The 27,072-nt window shown below is 36.5% G+C and overlaps 1 protein-coding gene across 1 annotated transcript in view; it reads right to left on the bottom strand.

Annotated features, from left to right (window-relative positions):
• The window catches only part of FAF1 (Fas associated factor 1), a 154,081-nt gene that overhangs the window by 38,931 nt on the left and 88,078 nt on the right, over positions 1-27,072 (bottom strand). Inside the window, exons 10-14 of the mRNA XM_002192970.7 lie at positions 13,869-13,964; positions 13,118-13,244; positions 12,197-12,260; positions 11,179-11,260; positions 3,401-3,555 (exon numbers count right to left, since the gene is read on the bottom strand). Coding sequence (XP_002193006.3) covers positions 3,401-3,555; positions 11,179-11,260; positions 12,197-12,260; positions 13,118-13,244; positions 13,869-13,964 — 524 coding nt within the window. The remainder of the gene's footprint in view (positions 1-3,400; positions 3,556-11,178; positions 11,261-12,196; positions 12,261-13,117; positions 13,245-13,868; positions 13,965-27,072) is intronic.

Here is a 27,072-nt window from a genome sequence, read left to right as displayed (position 1 = left end):
GCAATGGCAGGGCCAGAATTGCCAGCACCACTGCAGTCAAGCCCCACTGCCTCCACCCTGACACATCCCCCCAAATTTCTGCTGACTGAAGGGCCATGGTAGCAATCTTCACTCAAGCAATTGAAAGGAAACTATTTTTAAGCTCATGATTCACCTCAAATTGACTGGACTATAACAAGAGCTGAAGTTAGAGATATATGTGTAGCTTTGTAGCCTTTTTCCTCCTTTGACAGGAACAGATCACAAGAATATTTCAGAGTTGCTCCCTAAACTGAAGTCTAAACTCTAGGAGATAAAGATTTCATGTCTATTCCTTAACTGTATTATAAAATCACCACATTATTTTCCTAAATGAAGGATACTTATTTTATTTTCCTTTTCTTCTAATTTTATTATGATTAATGAATAAATTCATAATCACAGAACTTACTCAAAGTAACTGCTCCCTTCACTGCAAACCTGATGTCAGAGGCAATTAAAACCCATGGAAGCCAGAACAAAACTTCCCCTCTGTATTAGATATAACTGTATTAATTAGAATAAACTGTATTAATTAGACTTCTCCTTCATTTTTACAAAGTAACAGTGCTGCATGGCTGCAGAAAGAAATATTTTAGTATCTGACTCCCAAAGTTGTAATGCCTATGCTCTTGCACTGCTGCTGGCAGGTACCCAGTGCTCTCACAGCATTTTACTCCTACCTACAGACTCTCTTCAGTCTGTTGGAATGGATATTGAAGATTGAGAGATTCCAGATTGTGCAGTAATGCAGGTTTTAAAGCACATTCCTGTATCAGTGTCAGATGACAAACACATTAAAAATTGGGGAAAATGACATGAATTTGGAGCTGGTTTTGTTCTACAGTGTTCAGGATGGACCCTCATTTCATTAATGAGAAGATGGGAAACGACTATTAGGACTAATTTTGGAATAGAATGACATTCATGAGTCAAAACATGATGAAGATTTTTTTGGCCTATATAAGGAAAGTCTTTATTGCTGTTTGAATTTACTCATGCCATCCCACAGTACTGAAACCATGTCTTTACTACTGAGGTGTCTCTGTTAACTGCTGTAAATCAAGTGGGCCTGATTCCTCTGCTGTCCCACCCTGGCTTTTCCAGCATTTTTACAATACAATTGTAAGTATAAATGAATTACTCTTGGGCTACACCAGCAGGCAAAACCCAGTTCCTCTTGTTGTTGCTGTTGTCTTCTCAGCATTCAAATAAAAGGCTACAATTAACTGTGTTCACAGGGATACAGAACAGAATGGGCTCCAAGAGCACTGTCACTGAAGGGTAGTGATTGAACAGAGGGACTGAGCATTTATTTATGGGAATGCCCACAGTGCACTGGCACTTTCCAAAGGGAGAGGGAAGCATCATACCCCCTCTGAAGAAATCACAGTCTAAGGAGCAGGATGTGACACTAAACACAACTGAGAAATTATTCTAATTCGAGCCAGCATGCCTTGTTTACCCCTTACTATTTTTTGACCTCACTGTTAATATGACAGTTTCTTTGTTGTTGTTAACAGAAAGCAAAAAAATGAAGGCTTAAAAACCCTATCGTCCAGCACAATCAGGGACTAAGTTCATTGAGAGCAGCTATAAAGCCTTAAACAAGCCCTTTATTTTGTGTTTTAAGAAGTGTCATAAGGAGTTAATAGGACACAGCTGTACAGGCTCTTTCTAACAAGCAGCTTCTGTCGCTTTGGTCACCACAGGTGTCTGTGTAACCTGCAAACTCTTATTACTAGTGTATCAAAGTTGTGCTACTTAATAGATTTCTTTAGTAAAACACAACAAAGCAATTACATGGCTGTTGATCGTTAGTCATAAAAAACCCCTCAAACACAGTTTTTCAAAAGAAACTACACTGCAATTTTTTGTCATTGTAAAATAAAAGAATCTAGAGAATTAAATAGAAGAGCAGACAATAGAACAGCAGGTAGTCAGCTGAACTTAGCCACTACAGATGGTTTAGAAATAGTGTTTCCTTCTACACCAACTTGTGGGATAAAAGAAAAGGAGGAGGCTCCTTACTGCCCATGAATGGCAATACCAAAAGACTTAAGCAACTTTCCAGTCTATGTATTTGGTCCTATGAAAGAACCTAGATGTTTCTTTTTCCTCTCACTTTTTTTTTCTTTTTCAGAAACTTTTAATCTGTTTTTGTAACTGCTTTTTTCCATAACCTTTTACACTTCTCTAGAATAACTCTAACTAGAAACATTGCTGCTGATCCCTCCAATGACAAAATGCAGAAGGTCAAGTGAGGAATTCCTAAGAAACACAAAGGGTCATTTAAAAAGCACATTAGTAAAAGCGACTATTCCATTCTCCAAGGTCACTTCAGTAAAGAAATATTAACATAGTGAAGACCAGAAATCCATAAATGCTCTATACTAATAATCCACACGAGAAAGAAACATAAATGTATAATTTTCCTTGCTCAATAATCACTGGAATAGTGTAACAAAGTGGCAGCCTTATTCCAGGCCAAATGACTGTTGCATCTTTCAGTCAAAAATTAGAATAATATGCATAGGATGTTATTCTGGCAAGACATGATCAGTCATCATCTGGGTAAATAAAGGTTATGAGATAAGGTCCAAGTTAGAGAACCAAAGAACTATGATTTTTAAATGTTATAATAATAATAACAATAATAGCATTACTTTCAGTAGATCATGATCAACTGATAACTAAATAAGAGAGAGGCCTTAGTAAAACTCTAAGAACATCTGTAGGTTATCTACAAAAGTTGTAGAAGGAGGTGGAATCTACAGTTTTAATTTCTTTACTCATCAGCAAAATTATGGTCTCTCTAAGACATAAGATAGTTTTTATTATATCAAAACCAAAATATCTGAACATTCCCAAAGGAATGTTCTGTAAGAAAAATGTAATTTTAAAAAGTTCACATGAATTGCAAGTGTTCAACATTTTGCATAATCTGTTCTTAATACTAATTTATCACACAAATGTTATTTTTTAAATATGATTTTCATTAACAATAGTTATTACCCCAGACAACTCTTGTGCAGTTACACTAACATACACACAATTCATGCCATGTAATATTATGGCATTGCAGTGCATAACTGTGAAGGCATACGTTTGAATATAGAATAATGTTTGAAAATAAACCAAAAAAAAAAGGAAATCATTCCTTCAATTACTTTTTCCTGCACAGGAATAAGAAGTCACTTTGTGATTAACACAAGGCCAGTCCAAATCTTAATGAATGTCAGCCAGCACAGCTCCACTGATCAGCTGAGAATGAGCACGAAGTTTTAGCTCAAATAGATATTAAGCACCAAAAGATCTGATAGTCAGAGATAAGGGCCTTCCCTGAGAAAAGCTGTTTCACTCAGAGTCCAAAGAGTCTCACCTTGCTCTGTTTGCTTCTTTTGTCATGTCCCATGCCCAGGTTATGAAGTTCTGACTCAGGTAGGAGACAATGGATTCAGCACAAAGCATTTGTGAGCAGAAGACGTTGGTTAGTACACTTTCATCATGGTGGAGGTAGATAGCAAGAAGCTTTCTCTGGAAAAAATGTGACAAGAGATGAATGAAAATTTCCTCAAACAATTTACAATTTAAAGTTGCTGCTGCAGATTTGTGTTTTAGTACTCACAATGGGATTTATCAAGGGTGACAAGTATCTCAACACAAGAAATAATCAGCAGATTTCAAGTCAAATGGTCCATCCCTGCAAATTTTTAAATATTCTTAATGCTTCCTAATATTCTGAGTACTAAAATACAATATATTATGTGCTTAGAATATGAAAAGAACAACAAATGAAAAACAAAAACCTTATTAACAGACTTAAGAAATCTGTGAATTTTTTTGGTTTGTTGCCCAACAAAAATAACATTTCTCTGAACAAGGAACATGTCTCTTAACTGGACAGCATCTACGACAAAAAACAGTTATAAATAACCTGAAAAAAATGATAGTGCATTGCTATCACTACCTCTGTAGCCAAAAAAGAGGCACTACATGTTGAGATGGTGTTTATGGTCTCTTGAAACAAAATATTCTGTGCTGTTCTTCTGGAACTCTATCAAGTAAAACTTGATCTTCACTGCCAGCAGCTGCGTCCTCATGAAAATCTCTGACCACCTTTTGGAAAACAAGTCTGTGTGCATGTAAATATAGAAAGCAGGCTGCAAATATACAGGGAGACAATGAGCTAGCTAAGGACTGTGATTCTGCAATTGGCATTCAATGAATTATAAATATAATTCAGAACATTACAGCTTTCCATTCCCGCATACCCATATAAATTACTTTATTTTAAAATAGTACTTGAACATATTTGCTGAGATGATACGGTGCTATTTTCAGACTTTTATTTAAAGTAATTTCAAATCTTCATCAGAAGTAACACTGAACCCTAGATATTGATGTGTATTGATATAGCAAGACATGGGATGCAATTTCCAGATCAGCTGTCTTTGCAGAAAACCCCCGTAGGGCTCTTGCCTCATATACTGGCTTTGGATAAAATTTAATGACTGTTTATAAAAGGAACATTTGAACATTCGACTTTGAGAAAGGGATTAGTAATTTGCATTACTGTTTGTCTAATTTAATTTAAATGTTCTTCAGAACCACATATACATGTACCAGGAAGGGCCATTAATAAGCCCAACATGCAGAGATCCATATAAGTGCAGCCAACAATGTTGACTGAAACTAAACTTGAAAATCCAGGGCACTGATGCACAATATCATGCAATAAAACAGCATTTCTGTGGTGATATTTAATTTAAAAAGAAGAAAGAGGCAGGGGAAGATCAGGCACTGTCTGTTTTTGAGGATCAGCCGTTCTGCATTTCAAAGCGTCGATCCCTGCAATATCCAGGTTACTGTGCTAGAATCTCGACTATTATATAGCAGTTGTAAGAGAGGGAGGGCAAAGATGTGTTTACTCAGTGATTAGGGCCTTAGAATAAGCCTCTAGCTCCTAGAGAGACAGCTCACCACTTATTCATTTGGACCAATTCACAAAGCCTAGAAAGATTAAACATCCATGCTGAGAAGACAAGCGAATGCAGACGGTGAAAAAGAAATAAAAATTCTTTAAAAACTCTGAGATGACTTCATTATTTTTTCCACAAGGAAACTTTAGGAAAGTGTTTAGTTAGAGAAAAACCCACATTGACCTCTCTCTAAACCCTTAATCTTTCCTTTGTGGTGGCACTGCTTTGTGGTAAGCGGATGGCTTTGCTCTCCTCTTTTCACTGGGAGCGGACAGAAAAAAAGGCTCTTGAGAAACACTTTTACTTCCAAAGAAACAACCCCATGAAACTGTTAAATATGAGATTCCGTACAACAGAATGTTTCAAAATATGTACAGTTTTAGGCTTAAAGATTTAGGGACAAATTTCAGTAAACAGAACAGGCACAAACACAATGGAGGTTTACACTGAGTTACTTCCCAAGGGAATGTAATTTTTGTTGCATCAACAAACCTGACTATGCAAAGACTAAACTCCATCACATATAAAAGACTGTACTTGTATCTGATACTTCATCTAAAATGTCAAGGGTGGGCACAGGCATACTGCTATCATAAATGCAAAGAGGTAGGAGGAGGACCTGAAGTGCTAAAATATTATTTTGAAAAATATTAGTGAAACCCAGGGGCATTTTTTCCTTGGATAAACACGATTGCAACAGGCTCACAGCTTGAAGTTTGTTGTTGTTGTGTGGGTTTGTTTTCATGTTTGTTTATTTTACTAACCCATGGTAGCACATATTTATAAGTAAGTTTTGGTTGTGTTTATTAGAAGCCTTTGAAAAATCAGAGTAAATTCTAGGATTCTATTATGACTACTACTGGGTATTTTGAAGTAAAATTTGAACTATTAAAACAGCCTTACAGAACTGTTGGAACAGTCTCAAATTACACAAAAGAAGCCTACTAATGGAGCACTAGACTGTTCTGTGTTGGGTTTTTTAAAAATATAACTCAGAGGTTGTATACTTAGCATGAAATTTTAAACAAGGAAAAAAAATACAACAGGGAAAAACTTTTACTAGTCCCTACAAAGGTTTTAAGCACTGAATAACTCAAGTCCAAGGGCCTTAGGACTTGAGGAACTTAAGTCACCAAGGGATGCATTTTTCTGAGTACATGCATGCTGAAGACCAGGCATTAAAGCTTCACAGAAGTTAGCACACTTTGTACAAAATTAGAAGAAAAGCTGTCATGATGCAGAGTTCAAGGAAAAGTTGTCACTGAGGGAAAAAACCCTCAGTTTTTTAGATCTTGAGGTGACTAAATTTGCATCAGTGGGTAATGGGATTTTTAAGCTTCTCAGCCACTTCCTAATACTATGAATAACTCCGATAACTCAAAAGAATATGAACATGAATGGGAATAGGAAGGCAATCAAAGGGGTCAGCAAAATCATAAACCTGAATGGTTATTTCTGAATCTCAGGTTTACAAGTTCAAGAAATTACTGAGACAGAAAAGTTCATTATGTAACAGCTGCTAGAGGCATGAATGTTCTGTCAAACTGGTAGGCTAACAAATCAAAATCTTAATTTTTTTCCACCAGGTTTTATGCAGTGAGAATTAATTCCAAGAAACAAAGGGATGCATTTGCACTTCTTTAAATCTCTGAAGTGCACAATCTGCTCCACCTGTCCAAGGTGATCTTGGAGCTCATGGGATCAGCCTTTGGACACAGCTACTTTACCTAGCCTTGCAGAAGACTCTGAAAATAACTGTACCCCACAGGTTACTAAAGTAAGAGTGATGTCGTCCCTGTAAACTTCTGATCCCATCTTTTGTATTAAATGTGGCATAAGACATCCCCAAACTAGGTCCTAGTTTAATCTTCCTGTCATTTTACCAACATCTAGTCTCAAAAGTCCATCAGTGATGAAGAATCCACAGGAGCCATGGTAAGGTGTTCAAACAGCTACCCATTCTCCCAGGTAAAGGTGTGTTAAAGCCTGATTTAGTCTACTTTCATCTTCCAATTATTTGATCCTATTATACTGTTGTATCTCCATTTCAATCAATTACATCTGTAGTGATATTTACATAATTCAAATAGGATCCAGTAATTAACACCAAACCCAGATAAGATCTATAATCACAAGCTTTGAAAGAAGAGAAAATGTAGAGGTAGACAAGCTCAAAAACTTCCATTATTTAGTATCAAATACAGAGGATGCTGAGGAGAGACCCATACCTGGGAGCAACCCTCCAGATATGAAAGATGAATCTACTCTTTAGATATGGAAAATGAAGGGTGTGTAGGCAAACAGTGACGCTATTAAACTGGTGTTGTAGAAATTTCTCAATTATAGTTATTCACAATTTCAGAAATAATTTACAAATTAAAGGACAGAACTGCTAACACACATCAGGCAAGACTGGAAAGAAAATGGTGACTAACATGGGACTTAACTGGAGTACATGTACTGATATTTGCCATAGTGCAGCTGCTTCACTCTTCCTGAAAAGCTACAATTATACTCCTATACCTCTCCTCCAGTTTCAACCAGACCTTAGTAGGCAGGTTATTTATGTTTAATCAGAATCTGTAAAGTGGTAATTCCTCCAGCTGCAATCTGTAATAAGTTCAGTATAAATTTATTAAGCTGAAATAATAATGGACATTTTTCTGAGTTACACAGATAAAAATGATGCTACAGAAAGCCCTGTATGAAGGAATATTCTGCTACCACCAAGGAAGAGGGAAAAAATAGCTTTTATTTGAACACACCAAATCATGGAAGGAGCACACTTTGCTCTAGGTATTCAGGAAATAAAGAACCCATATGTGAGAGGGATGGTGCTGCTTCTAAATTGAACCTAAAAGACAGAATTCAAGGAGAAGAAAAACACGGTTCATTTTCAGAATGCAGGAATATATATTGAGGTGACAATACCAATCTGTGCTAAGAGAGATGTTTCACATATTTATTAAAAGTCAGTGGACAGAAAGGTTGAGAGAGGAGCAGGAGGTGAGCTGACAGAGATATATAAAGATAAGGCAAAGGCAATGTCTTTATTCTTTCTCTCAATAAAAGAGTAGCAACCACCTATAAAAATGTTTTCAAGCTCTAATAAAAGAAAATACTTCAGTATCACTCACATATATAACTCAGTAAGCTTCAATATAGCAATTAAAATCCAGTATTAATAACAGTACCACCATAAGTTAGGATAAACCCTCTGATGCCTCAGAACACAAGACACCCACAAACTGCTTTCAGAAACAAAAACACTTTCCCCAAACACCTTGTTTAAAAATGTCTGTTACAGGATTTCTCCCATGGCATCAGGTGTAGCAATTCCTGTGGCAGAGTAGCTCTGTAGCAAGAGTAAGCCCATTCTTCAGAAACTTACTGACAGGGAAACTCTTCTTTCCAATAGACTTTCACAAAAACCAGCTTAATTGTTGATTTAATAAACCTCTGTCTCTCTTTCTCTTCCTGACCCCATTAAAAGAAATACTGAAAATATTTTATTGTCATATATACAATAAGAAATGAATACACAATATCCTGAACTATCAGGCTGCTGGAGGCAGCTGGGAATTTCATGGCCAAGGACACTGGCTGTTAAAGGCAAGGCTCTATATCTTGGGTATTGTATTTTTGTGGTAAAGAATTATACAGGTTTTAAAGCAGAGCCACATTTGACTTCATTCCACCTCTACTACCAAAAACTGGCATTGTTGTAAAACTGTGGCAGCAGTTGCTCCAAAGGTTAAAAGATACCCATCATGTATGTTAATCTTCACTGGCTAACAACTCAAACACAGCAGATAAACACCTCAACTTTTTTACAAGGTATTTCTTTTTTCAAGCAACATTTTGTTAAATAACTATGAATTACCAGCCTTTCCAACACATGAAATGACAATGCGATTTAACAGGAAAAATCTATTTTTGTAAAAAGAAATTGAACTTATATTCTGCATTCAAAACCCATGTTCTGACATACGTTAATTTTCTTTAAATAACCCAAATAAAAATATTCCTGGAAAAAAGCTTCATGTTTTTACACATTGAGCTTTTTCTTTTTTTTTTTTTTTTTTTTTTTATTTAGGTAAAAAGTATCCACAGTACAGATTTAAAACACAGCTGATGGCTGTCTCAGTAGCCATGAACTGCAGAGTGCACCTTCTGCTCTGGACAGAGTTGAGAATTTGTCAAGAAAAGGCCAAGATCTCTGAGCACTCAAGCTGCCAAGTGCTCTCAAATTAAATCAGTTTGAAGCGTTTTTCATTAAGATGGATTGAGTGTGGCATCGTGAGAAACACTCTATCAAATGTAGTGTTTTACTTAGTGATTAAGTATATACCAGTTGATGAAGCAGCCCAAATCCTTCGTAATCCCACCACTCCAATAAACATTTAATGAGTATATAAGTTCAAAAAGCCTAGTAGAGGATTTAAACCTTCAATCTTGTTTTTATTTACTCTTGGAACTCAATTTCTCACTTCAAGTGAAGAATGCTGGTGCCTGCAGCTCATCTGTTGCCCTGGTAAAATTAAGTGCCCTCCATAGTATAAATTAGAAGACAAGACACACAGGTTGCAATTTCTCCAAAGGTTTTTTTATACTGATATATATTTTTTAAATTATTTTAGGAAATTAAATTATACAAATATGAAATAATGTGTCCCTTTCCTCAATTCTGAATTCCAGGAGGCAGTACTGGAAAAATTACTTTGTAATGGGGAAAATCAGTGAAAATAAATGGTATTTCCACATTCTCATATCTTTGCTTAAAATCAGAATGTTACAAAAAAAAGAAATGCCATTCCAAAGGTGGGAGGGAGGGCTTTCAAAATAAGGCAATATTCAGAAAAAATATTGAATTCAAATATTCAGAATTCAAACAAGGCAAACAAAAATTAATAGTCTCCTAAATATACATATACATACATACATATATATATATATATATATGTACACACAATGGTTTTATTGTGATGATGACCTGGTCTGAACAAATAATGAAATATCAAAAATGTAAGGTGACGCAAATTTCAAAAGTGGTATGTAAGTAGCACAAGAAGTATTTTGAGCAACAAAAAACTAACTGCACTTTGAGCAACAAAAAAATGAAGTAACTGCACTGCATTAATATCAGATTTATAGGTAGAAAACTGTTAATGAAAGTCCTTTAGGAGCTTTTGTCCACTATTACACTGATATACTGTCAACCATTTCTGATAACATGACACTAAATGAACTTCCCAACTCACACCCTTTCCTTGTTCAATTCACAGGATTTCTTTCTCTATGCAAAGACATGAAAATATTCACTGAACTTAGTGTTAAGTATGTGCCAACTTCAGCTATAGAGTGTGCATTTATAACTCTCACACTTATCAGAACAGCCCCTAACATAATAGAGGCTCCTTCCAATATGATTAACTACATTCTTCCTTTTAAAATTAAACATCTATCAGGAAAACAAAAAGTAAATTTAAACAGCATGATTTTCTCGTTTGTGTTTCAGCTTTATCTGTGCTTAATTATGCAGGGTTTTGGGTTTCTCCTTAGTGAATCAAGTCACCAAAACTCAAATAAACTGTCCCCATTCTAATTTTATTAAAATACTGATTTTAAAACTGTGCGTGGAATAACAGAAACTTGAGATTCCTGGTTGGATGTACAGAAAAAGTAAACAACCAAACCTTAGTACTGGAACTTACTTGGCAGATAAAGGCTGTACAAAGGGGGAAAAAAGGCACACTGTATTTGAGAGAGCTTCCAATTTAAATTTACAATTTCATTAGCCATTCTTCAAAGGAGTTACCAACATGCAACAGTGAGCTTGTCAAGCATAAGGCTCACAGGCAGGGTTATCTGGTGCTAGGACACCATTATTTCAGGAAGAAAAGGGAGGAGGGGAAAAGAAAATGAGTAGATTTGACAACTAAAGAACTCCAGTAAAAATACAGCCTGAATGATTAGAAAACACAGTTATTCACTGCAACTTCAGCAACCACCAAGGTAAGTATTTTAGTCAGTCAACTGAATTAGTGCAACTCTTCTCAAACAACAGAAGCAAAATAACTCCAAAATGTAGTTCAGCTTTTCAAAAATCAAGATGAAACCCTTAAGGTGATTTCCATTCCCCCACTATTTTAAATAAGTAGGTTTAATACACACTTACATCTCTAGCTTTCCCATAGAAGGCTTCTTGAAAAGCAGCCTCTAATGATCCAATAAAATAAACAGGATGGCAGTCACCATATCTATTTGAGATAAAATTTCCAATTAATAAAAAAGGCCAAAATCAAGTAATTTCAATATTCTACATTTTCATATATTCTGCAAATATGATGCACTGGCTAAATCTTTAGAAAGATGAGTACTACTCTTCTAAAGAAAGAAAATATTTAGGACCTATTTGTTTTCTGACATTGAAAAACTCAAAAGTAATGAACTACTACCTTACAAATTTGATCATAAAAACATTCTGTTTACACATGTAGATACCTTAAGTTCTACACAATTTTCTATAAAATTTCTATTAAATTTTCAAATTCTTTCTTCTCTTTATTATATTCTTAAAGATGAATTGAAGGCCATTCTTCTATTACACATTAATGTATCTCACACACATAAAGGAATATATCATCACAGGAGTGAAAGCAGAAGGCACATATACTTTGCATTACTTTGCAGCTTCTACCTATTCAATGAAACAAGCAACTGTTTAACAGTGCATGATTTGGTAGTATAAAGTTTTTAAAAAATCCAGAATACCTCTGTTTTTTATAAGTCAATATTTACCCAACCACTTTGTTATTGTGAAAACTCTTACAGCAACTATGCATTTATTTTTCAGTATTAATAAATTTCAGCTTTTCTGTTCCTGCATATCATAATAAAATTATCATACATAACCAGTCTTTCTCATCCTTCTGGTCTTTTACATAATTAGGTAATGGTACTACATGGTGGCAAAGATAAATAAGACAAGAATCAACCACTCCAGTTTAGGCTGAGAAATAATTTTATTTCAGAAGCAGTTCTAGCAGCAGAGTTAGAATTAAATTAGATTAGGATGTCAAAATACGCTATGATCTCACAAGAAAACATGTAACTTGGTTTATTCTTACTTTCATTATTTACTAACTTTAACTGAGTTTGTAATAAAAATTGCACAGTTAGCAGGCTAAGCTTACCTTGAAGAAAACTCTGCTGTAAATTGTAATAAGGCATCTCCTTCATTTTCAGCATTTTCTGGCACTTAAAAAATGGGGAAAAAAAAAAAAGAAATGCAACTCTATGGAAACAGGTTGTAATATGCAAACACATTCACTTCACAGGTATTTCATGTTCCCAGCCTACTCAAGTGTTACCAAGAAACCACATAAACTTCATGACAGACTATGAACCTTTCAAAAGACAAGAAATTTCCAGAGGGTGTCATGAATATATTCAGGTTTTCCTAACAGTAAAATCCTCAGGTCCAGTGTAATGTGATATATCACTTGCTTAGAATTTGTACTCTGGACTTTCTTTAAGGCTTGAAAGGCTCAACCCTCCCTATTGAAAATGTTAAAGCGTTTTCCATATTATTCCTTCCATATTAAAAAACCTCTAATGAAGTAACTCTAAGGTAAGCCTAAAGTAAATAAAGAGTATGCAAGAATTGCTTGTAGGAGGTAACTGACTGCTCCTGTTCAATTTTTTTTCATAATTCAAGGGCAAATAATCACTGAGAAATTTGATTAGCATAATGACTAAAACAATCAAAAACAGAATCTGTAGAATTTTCAAAACAGGGAAGTGGAAATCTAGTTATCTACAGGTGCATTTGGATAGAGATCGCAATTTCTCTGACCTTATTTGTTACTCATCTATTTTAAGTTCAATTATTATTCTTCAGTTTCAATGTTAAAAATTTCCCTCTATGGAAAGGTGTTTTTATAGTTGCCAGTTATGTATGCAGTATTTTCCTTTGATACATCCATGAGACATGTCATTCAAACAATTCTACCATTCCTATCAAAAAATACTTTCCAGTTTCTAATTCTGCAGACGCCTCCCACCTCTCTGCTTTCGCCACTGCTGTACAAGCTCCAGTAAATTGTAACTCTTACTCATTGGTGATTTCCTCAAGGCAGATGAAGCTACTCCAAACATTTCTCCATCATCAACTCCAAACTCAGTAGCATCTTCAAAGTCATCTCCATCACTATCACTAACCATATGAACATCAGTGCATTGCTGTATAAAAACAAAAGCCAAAATCCACTGTAAGCTTCTTTTCAGACATTTTCAGTGAAATACAAAACACACATATAGTGACAAATACACATAATATACTACAGTTTAATTTACTATTTTATACAGCATTTTCAAAGGTAATTTTTAATAGAAGTCTGGTTGAGAGCAATATTATGTGACAAAATGCATTATTAAAGAATCTCTGCATAAACATAGTTAAGCAAATTTTATCCAAATTTAATGCTGTTTTTCCATCTAATAGTACCAGAGCTGGTCTAACTGCATAAGAAAAAGGGAGAAAAGCTACATAATGGTGGCTTTTATATTGGTATTTGGAATACCCATATAAAGGAGAAAAATCAAAATTTTAGTGCAAGGAGATGAGGTCTCATCTCCCACAGTCAGATGTTTTGCTAGGGTTTGCTTGCTTTGTTTTTCCTCTTTATCTTCAATGACTCCTTTGCCCAGTTCCTCACTTTGTCACAATTGCAGGAACTGTAAATGGATTGTTGTAAGATGCAATCTCATTGACTTACCACCACAAAAGGGATGGTGACCACTGCACCCTGAGGTGTCCCTGCCTGCTCCTAGGGCAGACTGGTAACACAAAGGAGATGTCCTTACCTCCTCTGACTGCTCCCTTGTTTGTACAGGTGAAGATCTCCTTCCAACTGTGAGTCGATGGCAAGGAAAAGTCACTCCTGACACAGCTAAAGTCATCTACAAGGCAAGCAGTGATTCTCCATTAAAGCCACAGTCTCAGTCAAAGGTTGAGGAGAGGGTTTAAGGTTGTTAGAGATTCAAATTAAAGATACATTATTTAAACACATATTAAGAAGCCTGTAAAACTAAAATGATTCCTTACATTAAAATATTCAAGGAAACTTCAGTGGAGTTTCACTGAGGTGTATGCACAGAGTATCAAAACAAATTCCATGGAACTGCAAACTCCAAAGGGCCTTGAGTTGTTCTTTTCTCCTGAAGCAGTACTGAAGTTTGAAATGTTACTGCACATGGCAACTTTATGGTCCTATGCTATGCAAATGTTGGTTTTTTTGCTAATCAAGAAACAATTGTTAAAGATGCAAAGTACTGACACAAGTAATTAAAAACATTTGAATCATCTTGAAAAAAATTATGTTTTGAAAGATCTGTTTATCAGCAGACATTGCAATAACACAATCACATTGGCAACTTAAAAAATATATTTTATCTCCTTTTTGGTCATTTTAGATGTCAATGCACACCATGTTCCTCATAAGAACAAAGACACACAGCCCAAACTAGTGACACTGCACTCAGCACAGTCCACAGGATGGATGATCAGCAGCCAGTGCCAACAGAAACAGCACTTCTGCCCTTTGCTGTATGCCTATATCTCAATTTTAAGAACTACCAACAGAAAAATGCAACTATCATTTGAAAGACAAAGTTATTATGATGCCTGCAAACACACAGCAATAATATTTGAAAATCTGGTCCTATATTGCATTTAAAAATACACTTATCTGGCCACTCTGTGACCAAAACCACCTGTGCCATCCCTGAATTTAAAGCTTCTGCCCAGCCTCCTGCCTCTTCTGGAGAGCACATCAGCCCAGGAGAAGCAAGCTTGATGACCACAAACAGCAATTTCAGAAGCACCTAAGACCTATCTGGACCGATTTTACAATGTGAGTAGCTCTTAAATAAATTGATTGGCTTTGGCAGTGACAAAGTATTTAATGCTATGCAAATTTCAGTGATGTGGGGTAGTGCTGGTTGTATGTTTAAAACTTCTTTTCTAATGGTTCCTTCAGATGAAGCACAGAGAGAACAGAAAAACACCTACATCCTGTAAAACTTATTAGTATTTTTGCAGGGCACAGAACAAAATATTTACATTATACATTTCAGAAATATAGCACTCTCCTAATTGAACTGTAAAAACATTAAGGTAAAATACATTTCAAGCATTCTCAACAAAAATCCAAGAATAAACCATAAGCCTTAAATTTCATTTACTGCCACGAGCACTGAAAATACCCCATTTATTTTTTATACATAATTCAGAGCGACTTTCTCACTTGTCTGCTAGAACTCACAGAGATTTAATTTGCTGCAGGTTGAAGCAGGCTGATTAAGCAGGCTGGTTACCAAATGAATGTTAACCTGTCTGAACTAGCCTACTGTCACATTCTCACAGCAAGGTTAAACACAAGTTTAGCTGTGTAAAAAGCCCAGCAATCACCTTAAAGGAAGTGAGTTATAATACTCTGGAGTAAATGAAATATTAAAGACGACGCACAGGTCTAGACCAATTACCCATGAAACTCCAGTGACAAGAGCATAAGAACTGCATTCTCTGCCATAATCCACCATTTCAATTATTATTTTTATAAGCTTTTAATAATAAACAAAACCCAACTGTTATAAACTGAAACTTTGCCCTGTAGTTATCACACCATATGAAATGCTGGTAAAACACACAAACACCCACATTAACCACACACAGCCCACAGTTCCCTCTCTCACAGCATCAAATCCCCTGACAGATGCCTGGAAAGGCTCCCGGTATCTTTTACATGCACATTAAAGAGAGAGTGGTAAGATCAAGCAGGCAGTTATTGTGCTGCTTCATCACTTGGCCCAATTGCAGGGTGTTGCAATTCCAATTTGCAACCCTATATTATAGTGTCAAAGCGTCTCTCAAACACGAGCTAACAGCAGAAGGGGTTCCACATCAGAGCCTGTTTCATCCTACTCTCCAGACAGTTGCTGGAATGTTGGTGGTTTGTGCACACTGGTGTGAGAAATCACCCTTCCCTTTGCTTTTTGTTTTCTTTCCCTTTCTGAGAAGTTTTTTGTTTTTGGAAAAGAAATAGCAGCTCTGCCTTCATTCCAAAGTAAACTAGTGACATCAACATTTTTCTAGAAAAAAGTTATCTTCATTCAAAGACAGAGAGCTATATTGCAAAGAAAGACTCTAGCACACAAAAGCTCAAGCTTTATTTTGGAAATCATAAAAACACCAAGATTAAGCAAAAGATTGTTTTCCAGGCAGCTCAACAAACTCTTGGAACACCACTGAAGTTTCTCAGTGGCAAGAACTGTAGATGTAGGAGAGGTTTTTCTTTCTGAATACTGCACCTGCCCCCTCCCAAACAGAGATGCAGAACATTATCATTGCAATAAAATATCATTGTGTTTCAGCCACATTCAGGGAATGGACAAAACCTTTATACCAACCCCATAACTGAAAAAGCTGGTTTGTAGCCTGAGTACCTGATTACCCACATTCTCTAGCTTATGAGCCCATCTGGCTGTGAAAAAAACCCACAAAAGTCAGTCACTTTTTGGAATTTTCCTTTTTTTACATGAAAGTCACCACTATGTGGGTACCAAAATGTAATGGGATGGCTTCCACATGTGTCGGAATCTGTGGGTATTGGTGATTCCGAGATTGTAGAAAGTCTCTGTCTTCCTGCCCCGTTGCCAAAGAAGAAGCCATAGTTCGTCTGTGCTGGTTTCAAGGTTGTTTATTTTTGCTTATCTATAACATGTTCTGCTGCCCTGCCGCAGCTCTGTCCTGCAGGGCAGCGTGCGGGGCTCTGCCCCTCAGTGGGATGGTACAAACATTATATACCAGAAATTACGTGTACTATATTTACAATAATGTGCCAATATCTATCATCTACGTTGAATAGTGTGTCCCTAGCCTAAACCAATAGAAAAATGCCAACATCACCAAGAACATGGAGGTAAGGAAGAAGAAGGAGGAAGAACAGGTTCAGGCCCACTTTCCTCCATCTTAGAACTCCTGACCCCCCTGTACAAAGTAAAACCCCCCTGTACAGGTGTTAAAACCCCCCTGTACAATACTAAAAAATTTTACCCTCTAATTTGTGACTACTTTTACTATACCACCTCCACCTAACCCTCTGTGACCGCTTGTTCCACCTTTAAAGTTGGTAATTCATTCCATGGTTCAAACTCAAGATCACAGCTGTTTTCAGCTGCTTGCCAGGGTCTAAAATGCTTCTGACCAAGGCCTGGAACCTCTAAAAATGTCTGAGGGACATTTTGAGTTCCGACACACATGCACAGGAAAAGAAACTGAAAATGCATTTGCAGGACTTGTGAGTGAATGACAAGCTAGGTATAGGTTATAAGAGAAATAATACACTAAAGCAAAAATAAATAAGATCACTCTTTTTTTAGGCAGGGAACCTATGCTTGTGCAAATCAAACTGTCTCAGAACTGAAAGGTACATGAGATGGAAAGTGAAACAAAATCAGAAATAAAGAAAATTACTTGCAAAAAGTAACTCCAGAGCCAGACCTTTTGTTCAACACTGTGTAGACACTGCTTGTGCTTATTTAAAGTTTAAATAGTCTCCTATTTGGTTTCCTATAGCTTTTAAGGAGAAGGAAAATAAAATTCAAGATTTCAAACATTTCAGGGAGAGTGGCAGCAGGAGAGTCTCCTTTTAGGAAACAATCTAAATTGATTCAATAGCTCTAGGATTCAAAGCGGTAATGGTGCAAGCTGGACAAAATGCACACAAAAGGTTACTTTAAATAGATTTTAACTACTAAGAGAAAGATCACTATAAAATCTAACATTTTAGAGAGGAAAGAAATAGTCTGGTGCTCACTTGTGCTTTCCAACTCTAAGACACTAATACTATTTGCAAATGCTCAGTGTGAGATGATTTGTTTTTCAATTGCCAGCATTAGCAATTGAGGGATAAACTTAAGCAACATCTTTTCTGATCCAAACATGCAGGATTCTTGTCAACCTCCCAGATTAACCTAGAAATATTTGCCAAATCTGGAGTGAGACCAGATGCTTTAAACAATAAATTATTCTTCATGTTATATTAGTTTTATGTAGAAGCTTCTATAAATATAATTCAGAACAATATAAACCCACTATTTTCCCCCCAATATTTCATGATACAAATATGTCTGCAGGAGAGAATGAAATCATTGAGAACATGTAATTCCAGAGTGCTGCCATCTCATGCTCAGAATAATAGGAAAAATTACAAGCCCGTAAGCTCAAAACTTTGTATCTTCTAGAAAGAGTTTGTTGGCACAACTTAATTCCCACTCGTGAAGACTTCTGACATTACAAATGAAGGAGCAAACTCAGTCTCTTGTACCAGTCCAGAGATATTTAATCAAGATGCTGAAGATGTGGAAAAAGATAAACAGTAGAAGGAACGTGAAGGAACGGTATCAGCAGAGAACTCCAGCTGCAGAACTCACTCCACTGAGAAATGCTGATACAAAAATTATAAGCTCAGTGGACTGCATCAGGAAAGGAGTAATTGGATATGACAAATTGACCTTCCTCATGTTCAGCCACACAGATGTTGAAAAACAGCATCTCAAGAGAGATTTGAATGGCAACCATACCTAATGAGGCAAGTGAAGGAAGCTGTAAAAGCTTGCTAATATAGCTAATATAGAATATAGCTGGGACACCCAAAGTGTCCAGCTTAAGGCAATAATCTGTAAAGAACAGGACATTCTTCTTCATCCTCAGTTATTGAGAACTTGTGCTATTCACAGGATACTTGCCATCCAGGGATCCCATCTCTGCAAAGTGATAAAGCTTTTTGTAAACAAGAACTATTCAGAACAAGCAAGTATAAAGTTTAAGGAAGATAGGAATACTGGTTTATGTTGTGCTCTTTGTTAAGTTTTGAGTGTTAAAAGAGCAATGAGGGTTTTGAGGTTTTGGAGTGTGTAGGCACTCTGATTTGCTTTAATGTACATTAATGCACCTATCTGAACATACAGACACTTACCTGTTAATCGGGGCAAGTTATTAAATGGAACCTTCAGCTGTATTACCCAGTACTTGTCAATTTTAAAGAAAACAGCTTTTGGCTCTTTAAAAGACCACTGAAAAGGAGAAACTGTTTCAGTCACTGTAAAGAGGTAATTTTATTTTCAAACTACTCAAATGAAAAATTCTTTCCAACTCACTGGAGAGGTATGTTTCCATGACAAAGTATTTTCTAGCACCATTTTTTGGCATAAAGTAGAGATTCTTGATAATTTGTTCTCAGAAATTTAAAGGTCAAACTGTAAATCTTACAAAGCATCAGACAGAAATTCAGAGATTACTTGATCCATACACAAAGGAGAAGATTCTAAAAATGATGCCAGATTTCACTTGCACACACAGCAAGTGAAGCAACAGGCATTACCTGACAATGACAAGCCAAAACCAAAACCTTGCCATGGATAAACCTTCTGGATCCTTAATATAAAATTATCCAAAAAATAAATGTAATTTCTGTATAACTTCTATAAATAAGTCCAATTATTCAAATAGCTAAACTTCTAATACAGAAGTATTAGATGTATCATGTTTGGCTGTATACAATCTGCTTCAATAGGAAAGTAAATAGAGGAACTCTCAAGCATGATTTTCTGTTCAGGTAAAGAAAAAAAAAATCTATTTTCTGCTTTTAATACTCGGAGATAAAGTAAGCAAACAAGATTCTGGTGTACAAAATAAAAAACATGTTTTCCGATACTTGACTCTCCCCCATAAATCTCCCATAAAAAGGGCTCTTTCTAAAGGTTGCTTAGCAGGCTGCACTGCACACATAGGGGTTTGTAATACACATACATCACAGCAAAAAATTCTCAATCAGAAATGAATGCAGTGTTACCTATGGATTGAAACCTAATCCTGGTTCAAATATTCCATGTGACAGCCCTTTCACCATGCCCAAAATGAGAGTTCCTTACCTTCTCCATTTACTCACTGATACATGGCTTAAGAATAAAGAAATACACATGACCAAGTACATTTCATAACACACAATTATTCATAATAACTTCAGAGAGGTGCCAATAGCAAAATACTCAATGACTGGCAGGTATCTCCTCTGTGAAAATTTCATTCCCATAATTTGATCCTTTTTCTCATTGGATTAATTACTATGATGCTTTTTTTCCTCTCATCAGGTAAGAGAAGGGATAAGGATAGAGGGCTGAGCAAGGAGCATTATCAAGCATTTCAATTTTCATATTAAATTTACTATTCTGTTATGTGACCTTTTATTATAGCATAAACAAATTTACTGAGTATGATAAATGCAAATTTATCAGATGGATGGGTGGATGGATTGATTTTCTTGAAGATACAGGAAAAAAAGTTGTATTTTGAACACAACTATATGAAGTTTGAGAAGGAACAAAAACTCTGAAAAGGAAAAAAAACTCTAGAAGGAACATTTCTGTTCTTGTTTTTCTATCAAATGTTCTATGTACATGATATTAATAGATGGACTTGGATACAAGATATTTTAGAGATCAAATGCTTTCACTGCCTAAGTGCACTGACAGCAGGTAAGGTAAGAAGACAAAACTAATGATAAACCAATCTAGTTGGAACACCTAGAAAATAAGTTATTCTTCTTGCTGTGTACCATCAGAGCTAGATTAGTCAGGCTGCCCCACAGCTGAGGCTCACTCACATTTCCATTTCCCTTTTGTGATCTATCCTTTCCAAGACTGAAGAAGTAAGGAAAAGCAAGGAATATCTGTATGGTGGACAGGATATAGCAATTAACGTGGCATATAGGAAAAATCCAAATGTACAGTACAGGGGTTGAGGCAGAGCAAGTGAGTGAAGTTTTGTTTTCGCTTTTGAAATACAAGAGTAGGAAGTTTTTCATTAAACAAACGGCTGAATAAAATTGTGGTTTCTAAGTGCATTCAGCATAATCCTTGCATGTGAATATTGAAGTAAGGGGGATAAGAGTGTAGGAACTCTGACAATTTTCTGCAGTTCTCCAGAGATTATCAGATTGCTCCACAATTTCCTGGCTGGAGATCCAAACAGAGAAAGCAATCCATGCAAGAAGGAGGTGGTGGACTCCCAAGCAACTCATGCCATTTATGAGGATACTCAAAGACTCGTCATTTCAAGAAAAATTTATGACATGAGAGAGTTTTCATATGAGCTTGTTCTTGCCATGGCTGAAGATCCTGGTGTTTAACCAAGCATTACCAGCAATGTGTGGGCAGCCTGCTATGCTCAGACAAACCCTCACTGAATTCCTTGGGAACAAACAGGTGGTCAGTACTTCCAAACCCATCACTTCTCACTGTCTATATTCAATAAATAACTTATCGACTTGTCAATGTATAATCTCACAAAGGCAAAGTGATACATGATTTAAGAATTTCTGCATGTTCATTTTTAAAAGTTATGTTTAAAGCTCCAGGAGATTAAAAATTTTGTGTGAATTAATGTTTCTTCTTTGGCTTGTTTTTTCTCAAAAGTTAGCAAGTATTTTTCCAATCGTAACACATTGTAAAACTACTTCTGTCCGTATGGAAATACATAGTATACATAAAAGAAGTGCTATCACACCAACAAAGAGCAAGTACCCCAATGTAAAACGAAGGTACACTGCAATTCAAAAAGCAAATCTATTAAATACATTCTTTTAATTGACTGAAACAACTGCTTTTTTGTACTATGCAATTAATTGACTCAGAAAGGTTTACTACCCAGAACTGAAGGGCTCTCCTCAGTCTGTACTGCTCAACTAGACATTGTTATCCAAGTTCAGTACATAGCATTAAAAAAAAAAAAAAATTCAAACACCCAAAGCTCATCTACTGCCATGTAACCTCTTGAATAACAATAAAAAGTGGGTGTAATTCCACATTAGCCACTTTGTCTTTTGACATCAAATATCATTAGCTGGGAAAAACAGTCAAATATGCTTGAGGTTTGTTTATTTTATTAAACTATTGCACAAATATGAAAGTGAACAGAAGAGTTAAAAAATTTGACAGCCCTTGAAATTAACTTCCTCTGGAAAATAACTTCATTTTCATTCTGCATCTCCAATAAGAAGAAAAAAATCTTGACAGGTATTCAACGTTTCATTTTAAACACTAACTGGATGAAAAAAACATCTCTAGTGTGGAGTGCGTTCAGGTTATAAATCAGTAATGCTTATTTTAACTCCTCACAAAGTGGTGTTGAGATAATTACTGCTGACAGCTTTATTCAAGGTTCATTTCACTTTTTCTACTATTTTTCCCCTGTTAGAAGTTCAGCAGGGCCCATGGGAAGATCCACCCCTCACACCTGTTAGGGTTCTTCATGTTACTGAGGCCAGTTTGGACACGTCACTTCACATTAGCATTGTGCCAGAGCGCTGTGACAATTACTTATCGCAGGTTTAACTTGAAAAAAAGTTTCTAATCCAGCCACAAGAACAGTGTCAGAGTACGTAATTTAAACCTGTCAACACAGGTTGTAGGAAATTCATTCCAAGGATTTAAGTCATGTTCCCATGGTAGATCTCTGAACTATAATGAAGCTTAAAATCACAAAGGAATGCTATAGAGTTAAAACACAGAACCCAAAAGTTCAAAGAGCTCTGAACTGAAGGGGAAAAAAGTGTCTGAGCTATTACTTATGTTTTAAAATTTGATAAATTATTTAGATTAGGATTAAGAGACTGCTGTGTTAATTCTCCAAAATTCCAAAAGGCTGCTGCAAATGTATTTTATTTTGCTGCAGTGGGAAGGCACAATGCTGGCAGATCTTTACATGTGCTGAGGGCAGAAGTATGGTGAAGCAGCTCTGGAATCATCTCCAGGATGGTGTGGGAGGCTGGAGGAGACCCAAGGCACAGTGAGGAGGCCACTCGAGTCCTTCAGACACCGGGCGAGGGATGCTGGCACTGCAGCAGCAACCCCCAAACACAACAGCTCCACAAAACACAACGGGATTCTTGTGAGCTTGAGAAAAAGTGGTGCCTGGTGCTCTGGGAACACCCAGCCCTGGTGTGCTGGTTGAACACACATGCCAATTTTTGCTACGGGCCCTGTTAATCACCAGCCGTGTTACTGTGCATCTACCCCTCTCGTTTGCTGGCTGAATGAAAATTATCCTTGGTTTTGATTATTTCTCATTTGACTGAGCCTAGTTAGGCAAATTAGGAATTAAAGCAGAAGGACAGCTACTGTAGTACTTAATGTTGCTTCAAACCACAAATATATTTAAAGGAAACACAAAGAAAATAATATTTCCTCGTACAACGGATTCTGCTAAAAAAGAAATATACTTGAGAGACTGAAATAAATACCCATGATCACTTACAGAGCTCATTCTTCTTGTTAGACAAAAACTGTAAATATTAAAAAGGATGAAAAATCTGCCAAGCCATTTGCAGCTACTTGAAACACAGGGTAACAGAATTAAATAAACGCTGAAAGACCTGGAACACAGTTAAGTATAGACCATGAGGCTAATTGTGGATCTTGAGTTAATTACTTTCCACTGATACGTTTTCTCAATGGTCTTTTACATGAGTTTTTTCTTTCCTCAGTCTGAACCCCAAGGCAATTCAGCGTGCTAGCCTCCAAACTCTGGGTGATTCATTGTGTACTTCTGCCTTAGGATTTTTAGTTCATGCAGAGAAAGCCAGGCTTTCACATCAAGTTGATGTTAATGTGCACTGACAAAGCAACAGTAAAGGAGCTTCATGTTTGTCACAACGTGCACTCTTTAATTTAGTAATTGCTTTATACTGATATGCAAATAATGACACATTTCCCAAATTTCCAGTTCCTCAGCAATGCTTTCGCTAATTACTCAGTGGTTAAAACTCAGGCATGTAAATTGGTCCAGTGAGTTTATTAATAAGTACACCTGTGTGAACTGATCTATAAAACACACATGCCTGGGAATAGGTCATAACTCACTGTACATTCCTGAAGGTCTCTGGAACTGAAAAAAACAATTCTCTAACTAAACCAAGATAAATTACAACTAACAGAGTGTTGTTCATAGATAAACTGGGATTCCCAACCTTTCCTAAGCTAAAGAGAGACTGTCTTTGGGTAACAACAAATACCAGGAGTCAAAGCATCCATCGAGAGAGGGATCAAGGTAAAGAAAAGAAAAGGTCAATTAAAAAAAAGAACAAGAATGCCTCTAGCACCTGAAAACATGGGAAAGGGTCAGTGTCCACTCATCCATCAGTTCTCTGTGGATGACCACATGCTTTAAAGTCTGGTTATAGTGTTTTGTGGTACTGTGTAGTCTTACTTTTGATATTCTAACATCAAAAATTCCGCTGCACTTAACATGGATTCAGACTCATAACAACTGCAAAAACACTCAATAGAGTTCTAACTTGTCTTGCTATATATCCTTTCCTCAAAATTGTCCTGTTTTATTTGCTTGCTTTTATGTTCCAACAGAGTCTGTTAAATTTCTGGTATTTTCTTTATGCAACTATGCAACTGCCATAGAATATAGACAGTATAATACTTGTTTTTACTGAGTCTGATCTCAAACCATTTATTTTTCGCTATTCAGAAGAGACACAAAACCATTACCAGTTTTTTAAGCTCAGGAACAAAAAAAAATCATAAACAGTATAAACTAACAACAATTCATTCACAGCATATATTGCCCACGGATATTCACAGATACACCTTGGGAACTGCTTTGCATTCACAAAGAGTATCAGCCAAATGCTTGGCACGTTTCTGGTCTATGGTGGGATGCCATTTACTTCACAACATTGTACAACACTTTGGATGGCAGAGAAGTGCCTGATATGTTTCCAGCACTATATAATTCCTTGGCACAGTTCAAGCAGTTGTGCTAGCAGAACTGCTTCCAAAAAATGCTTCAAACACTGATAGGATTTTTATGCTGCCTCTTCTTCATGGATATCATTTTCTGAGGCATTGGATTTTTTCAATGTTAGCTCTTGAAAACACAGTGCTACTGACTTCTAAAAATGAGCTTCTAAAAAGGATGATTGTTTCCTATTTTCTGTTTCCCTTACCTGGAATGTGTATCTTCTAGTGAAGTTCTGCTCTGCTTATAATAGTGGAGCTTCATTACAAAGAAACAAGCACCACTGTGATAATCCTCCAGGAATAATGCAATTACCACTTATCAAACAGGTGTCTGCTGTATTCCAAGGAGATTATCACTTCCTATTCTGCTCTCAGAGAGCACAGAATAAAAGAGAAGCTGCTACTATTAAATGACTAAGGGGAAAAGGAGTCTTTGATAATAGCTCCTGCCAGCATCTCTCAGCGGGGCATGAAGCAAATGTAGTCCTTCTATAACAACTTGGCACTGAAATGAGTATTTTGGTTTCTGTAAAATGAGTTAAAGCACCTAAATAAGACCACTCCAGTTAACTCAGTCTGAAGCATCTCTCCATGTTTCTTCATGGAATATTCCAAGAATCTCAGCACCTCTGGCTTTATGCCAAGCCATCCCCCTTGTGAGTAGTCCTGAGGAGGAACTCTGCCTGCCCCAGCAAAAATGGGCTGCAGAGCTGCTTCATGAAACACATCATCTTTCAGAGACACTTCTGTGACAATCCAGAGCTTGATGAAGGTACAAAAGGATCTCACAGAGAATTAAATCTTCTTACCAAAATACATTTGTGGGTCAAACCACAGCTGGGTGTAAGTGATCAGCAAAGGCAATTTTTAGCATATTTTCAAAGCAGCTCCTTGAGTAGGAGTTATCTCAGGAGTGGATCTCTAAAACCAATAGCAAAAACATCCTCCTATGAAATCTGGGATACAGCTCAATGTACAGAAGGTGCTATTTCTACATGACAAAACATGTAATTGGTTTGGAAACAAGCCTAGCTGAGCATCAAGGGCAGAGGAGGAGTAAGAGAGTAAACAATACACAGGTGTAGGAGACAAGAGGCTCCTGGTGATGTCCAGGAACGGTTGTGAGGGACAGCAACTGTTCATAGGTAGGTATTTCAAAGAAAGTAGGACACTGCTGATCCTGTAAAACACTCTCTAATGAGGATTACCACTGCTTTGGTATAAACTCAAGGAAGAACTGTAGCTCCTGCTGCTGTCTCTGCTGGGACACAAAAAACCCCAATGCAGTTTGTGTGCATGTAGATGGAGAGGTGGAGTGGTGCTGTGGATACAACACAATCCCCCAGCACCCTGGTGTACTCCAGGGATCTGGACTGCCCTGATCTACCCTGGAGATATTTCTCTATGCATGTGGTCATTTCTATCACATTTTGATTTTCAGGTTAAGGACAGAAACTGGAAGCAAGGCTGAAGCAGCAAATATAAAGTATCAGTCTCAGTCAGACCTTGTTTACTAATTTTAAACTCTACTCCCTTTAACAAGTATATGAATATGACATTTTTAATAAAAATAACTTTCATGTCTATGAGTTTCAAAGCAAGAAAAGCTAAAAGCATCTCAGCAGATCAAGAAGATTTGTCAATGGCTTGAAAAGAAGAAAGCAGTAAAAGATGACAAATAATTATGTCTATAGCATCACTGCTGTTCCTTATGCTTTAAAATTACAGTGACAAAAGAACTTAGTATTGAACCAATTAATTGCCAACAGTAACCTCAAAATTTGCTACCAGCTTTTCCTAAGAAACTAAGGTTGACTACAATACACTGAAATGGGGTGGAATTTTGGCAGAAACCAATGCAATTTTAGTTGATGGTGCTCATCTTATACCAGCAATGAATTTGACTTTTTGAGTCCATATTGTAAAAGATCTTAATGCACTTTGCAAACTCATTTAAATTGACATTCTTGAGATTAAATGCAACAGGTATTTAGCAACACAATTACCCTTTACAGCTTATGAGGGAAGCAGCACTTGAAACTGATAGGTCACACTTTAGACTGCACAAGGAATTAATGCAAACACTTTCCAAATAGCACAGGAAAGTACAAAAATTTTATTAAAGTTATTCCTCATGAGAAGTAATAAGATGAAACACCAGAAACTCACAACATAATGTGGTATCAAAAATTAAACA

The sequence above is a fragment of the Taeniopygia guttata genome, chromosome 8 (genome assembly GCF_048771995.1).
Source record: "Taeniopygia guttata chromosome 8, bTaeGut7.mat, whole genome shotgun sequence".
NCBI classification, from domain to species: domain Eukaryota; kingdom Metazoa; phylum Chordata; class Aves; order Passeriformes; family Estrildidae; genus Taeniopygia; species Taeniopygia guttata.
This window is presented reverse-complemented; position numbering and strand designations above follow the sequence as displayed.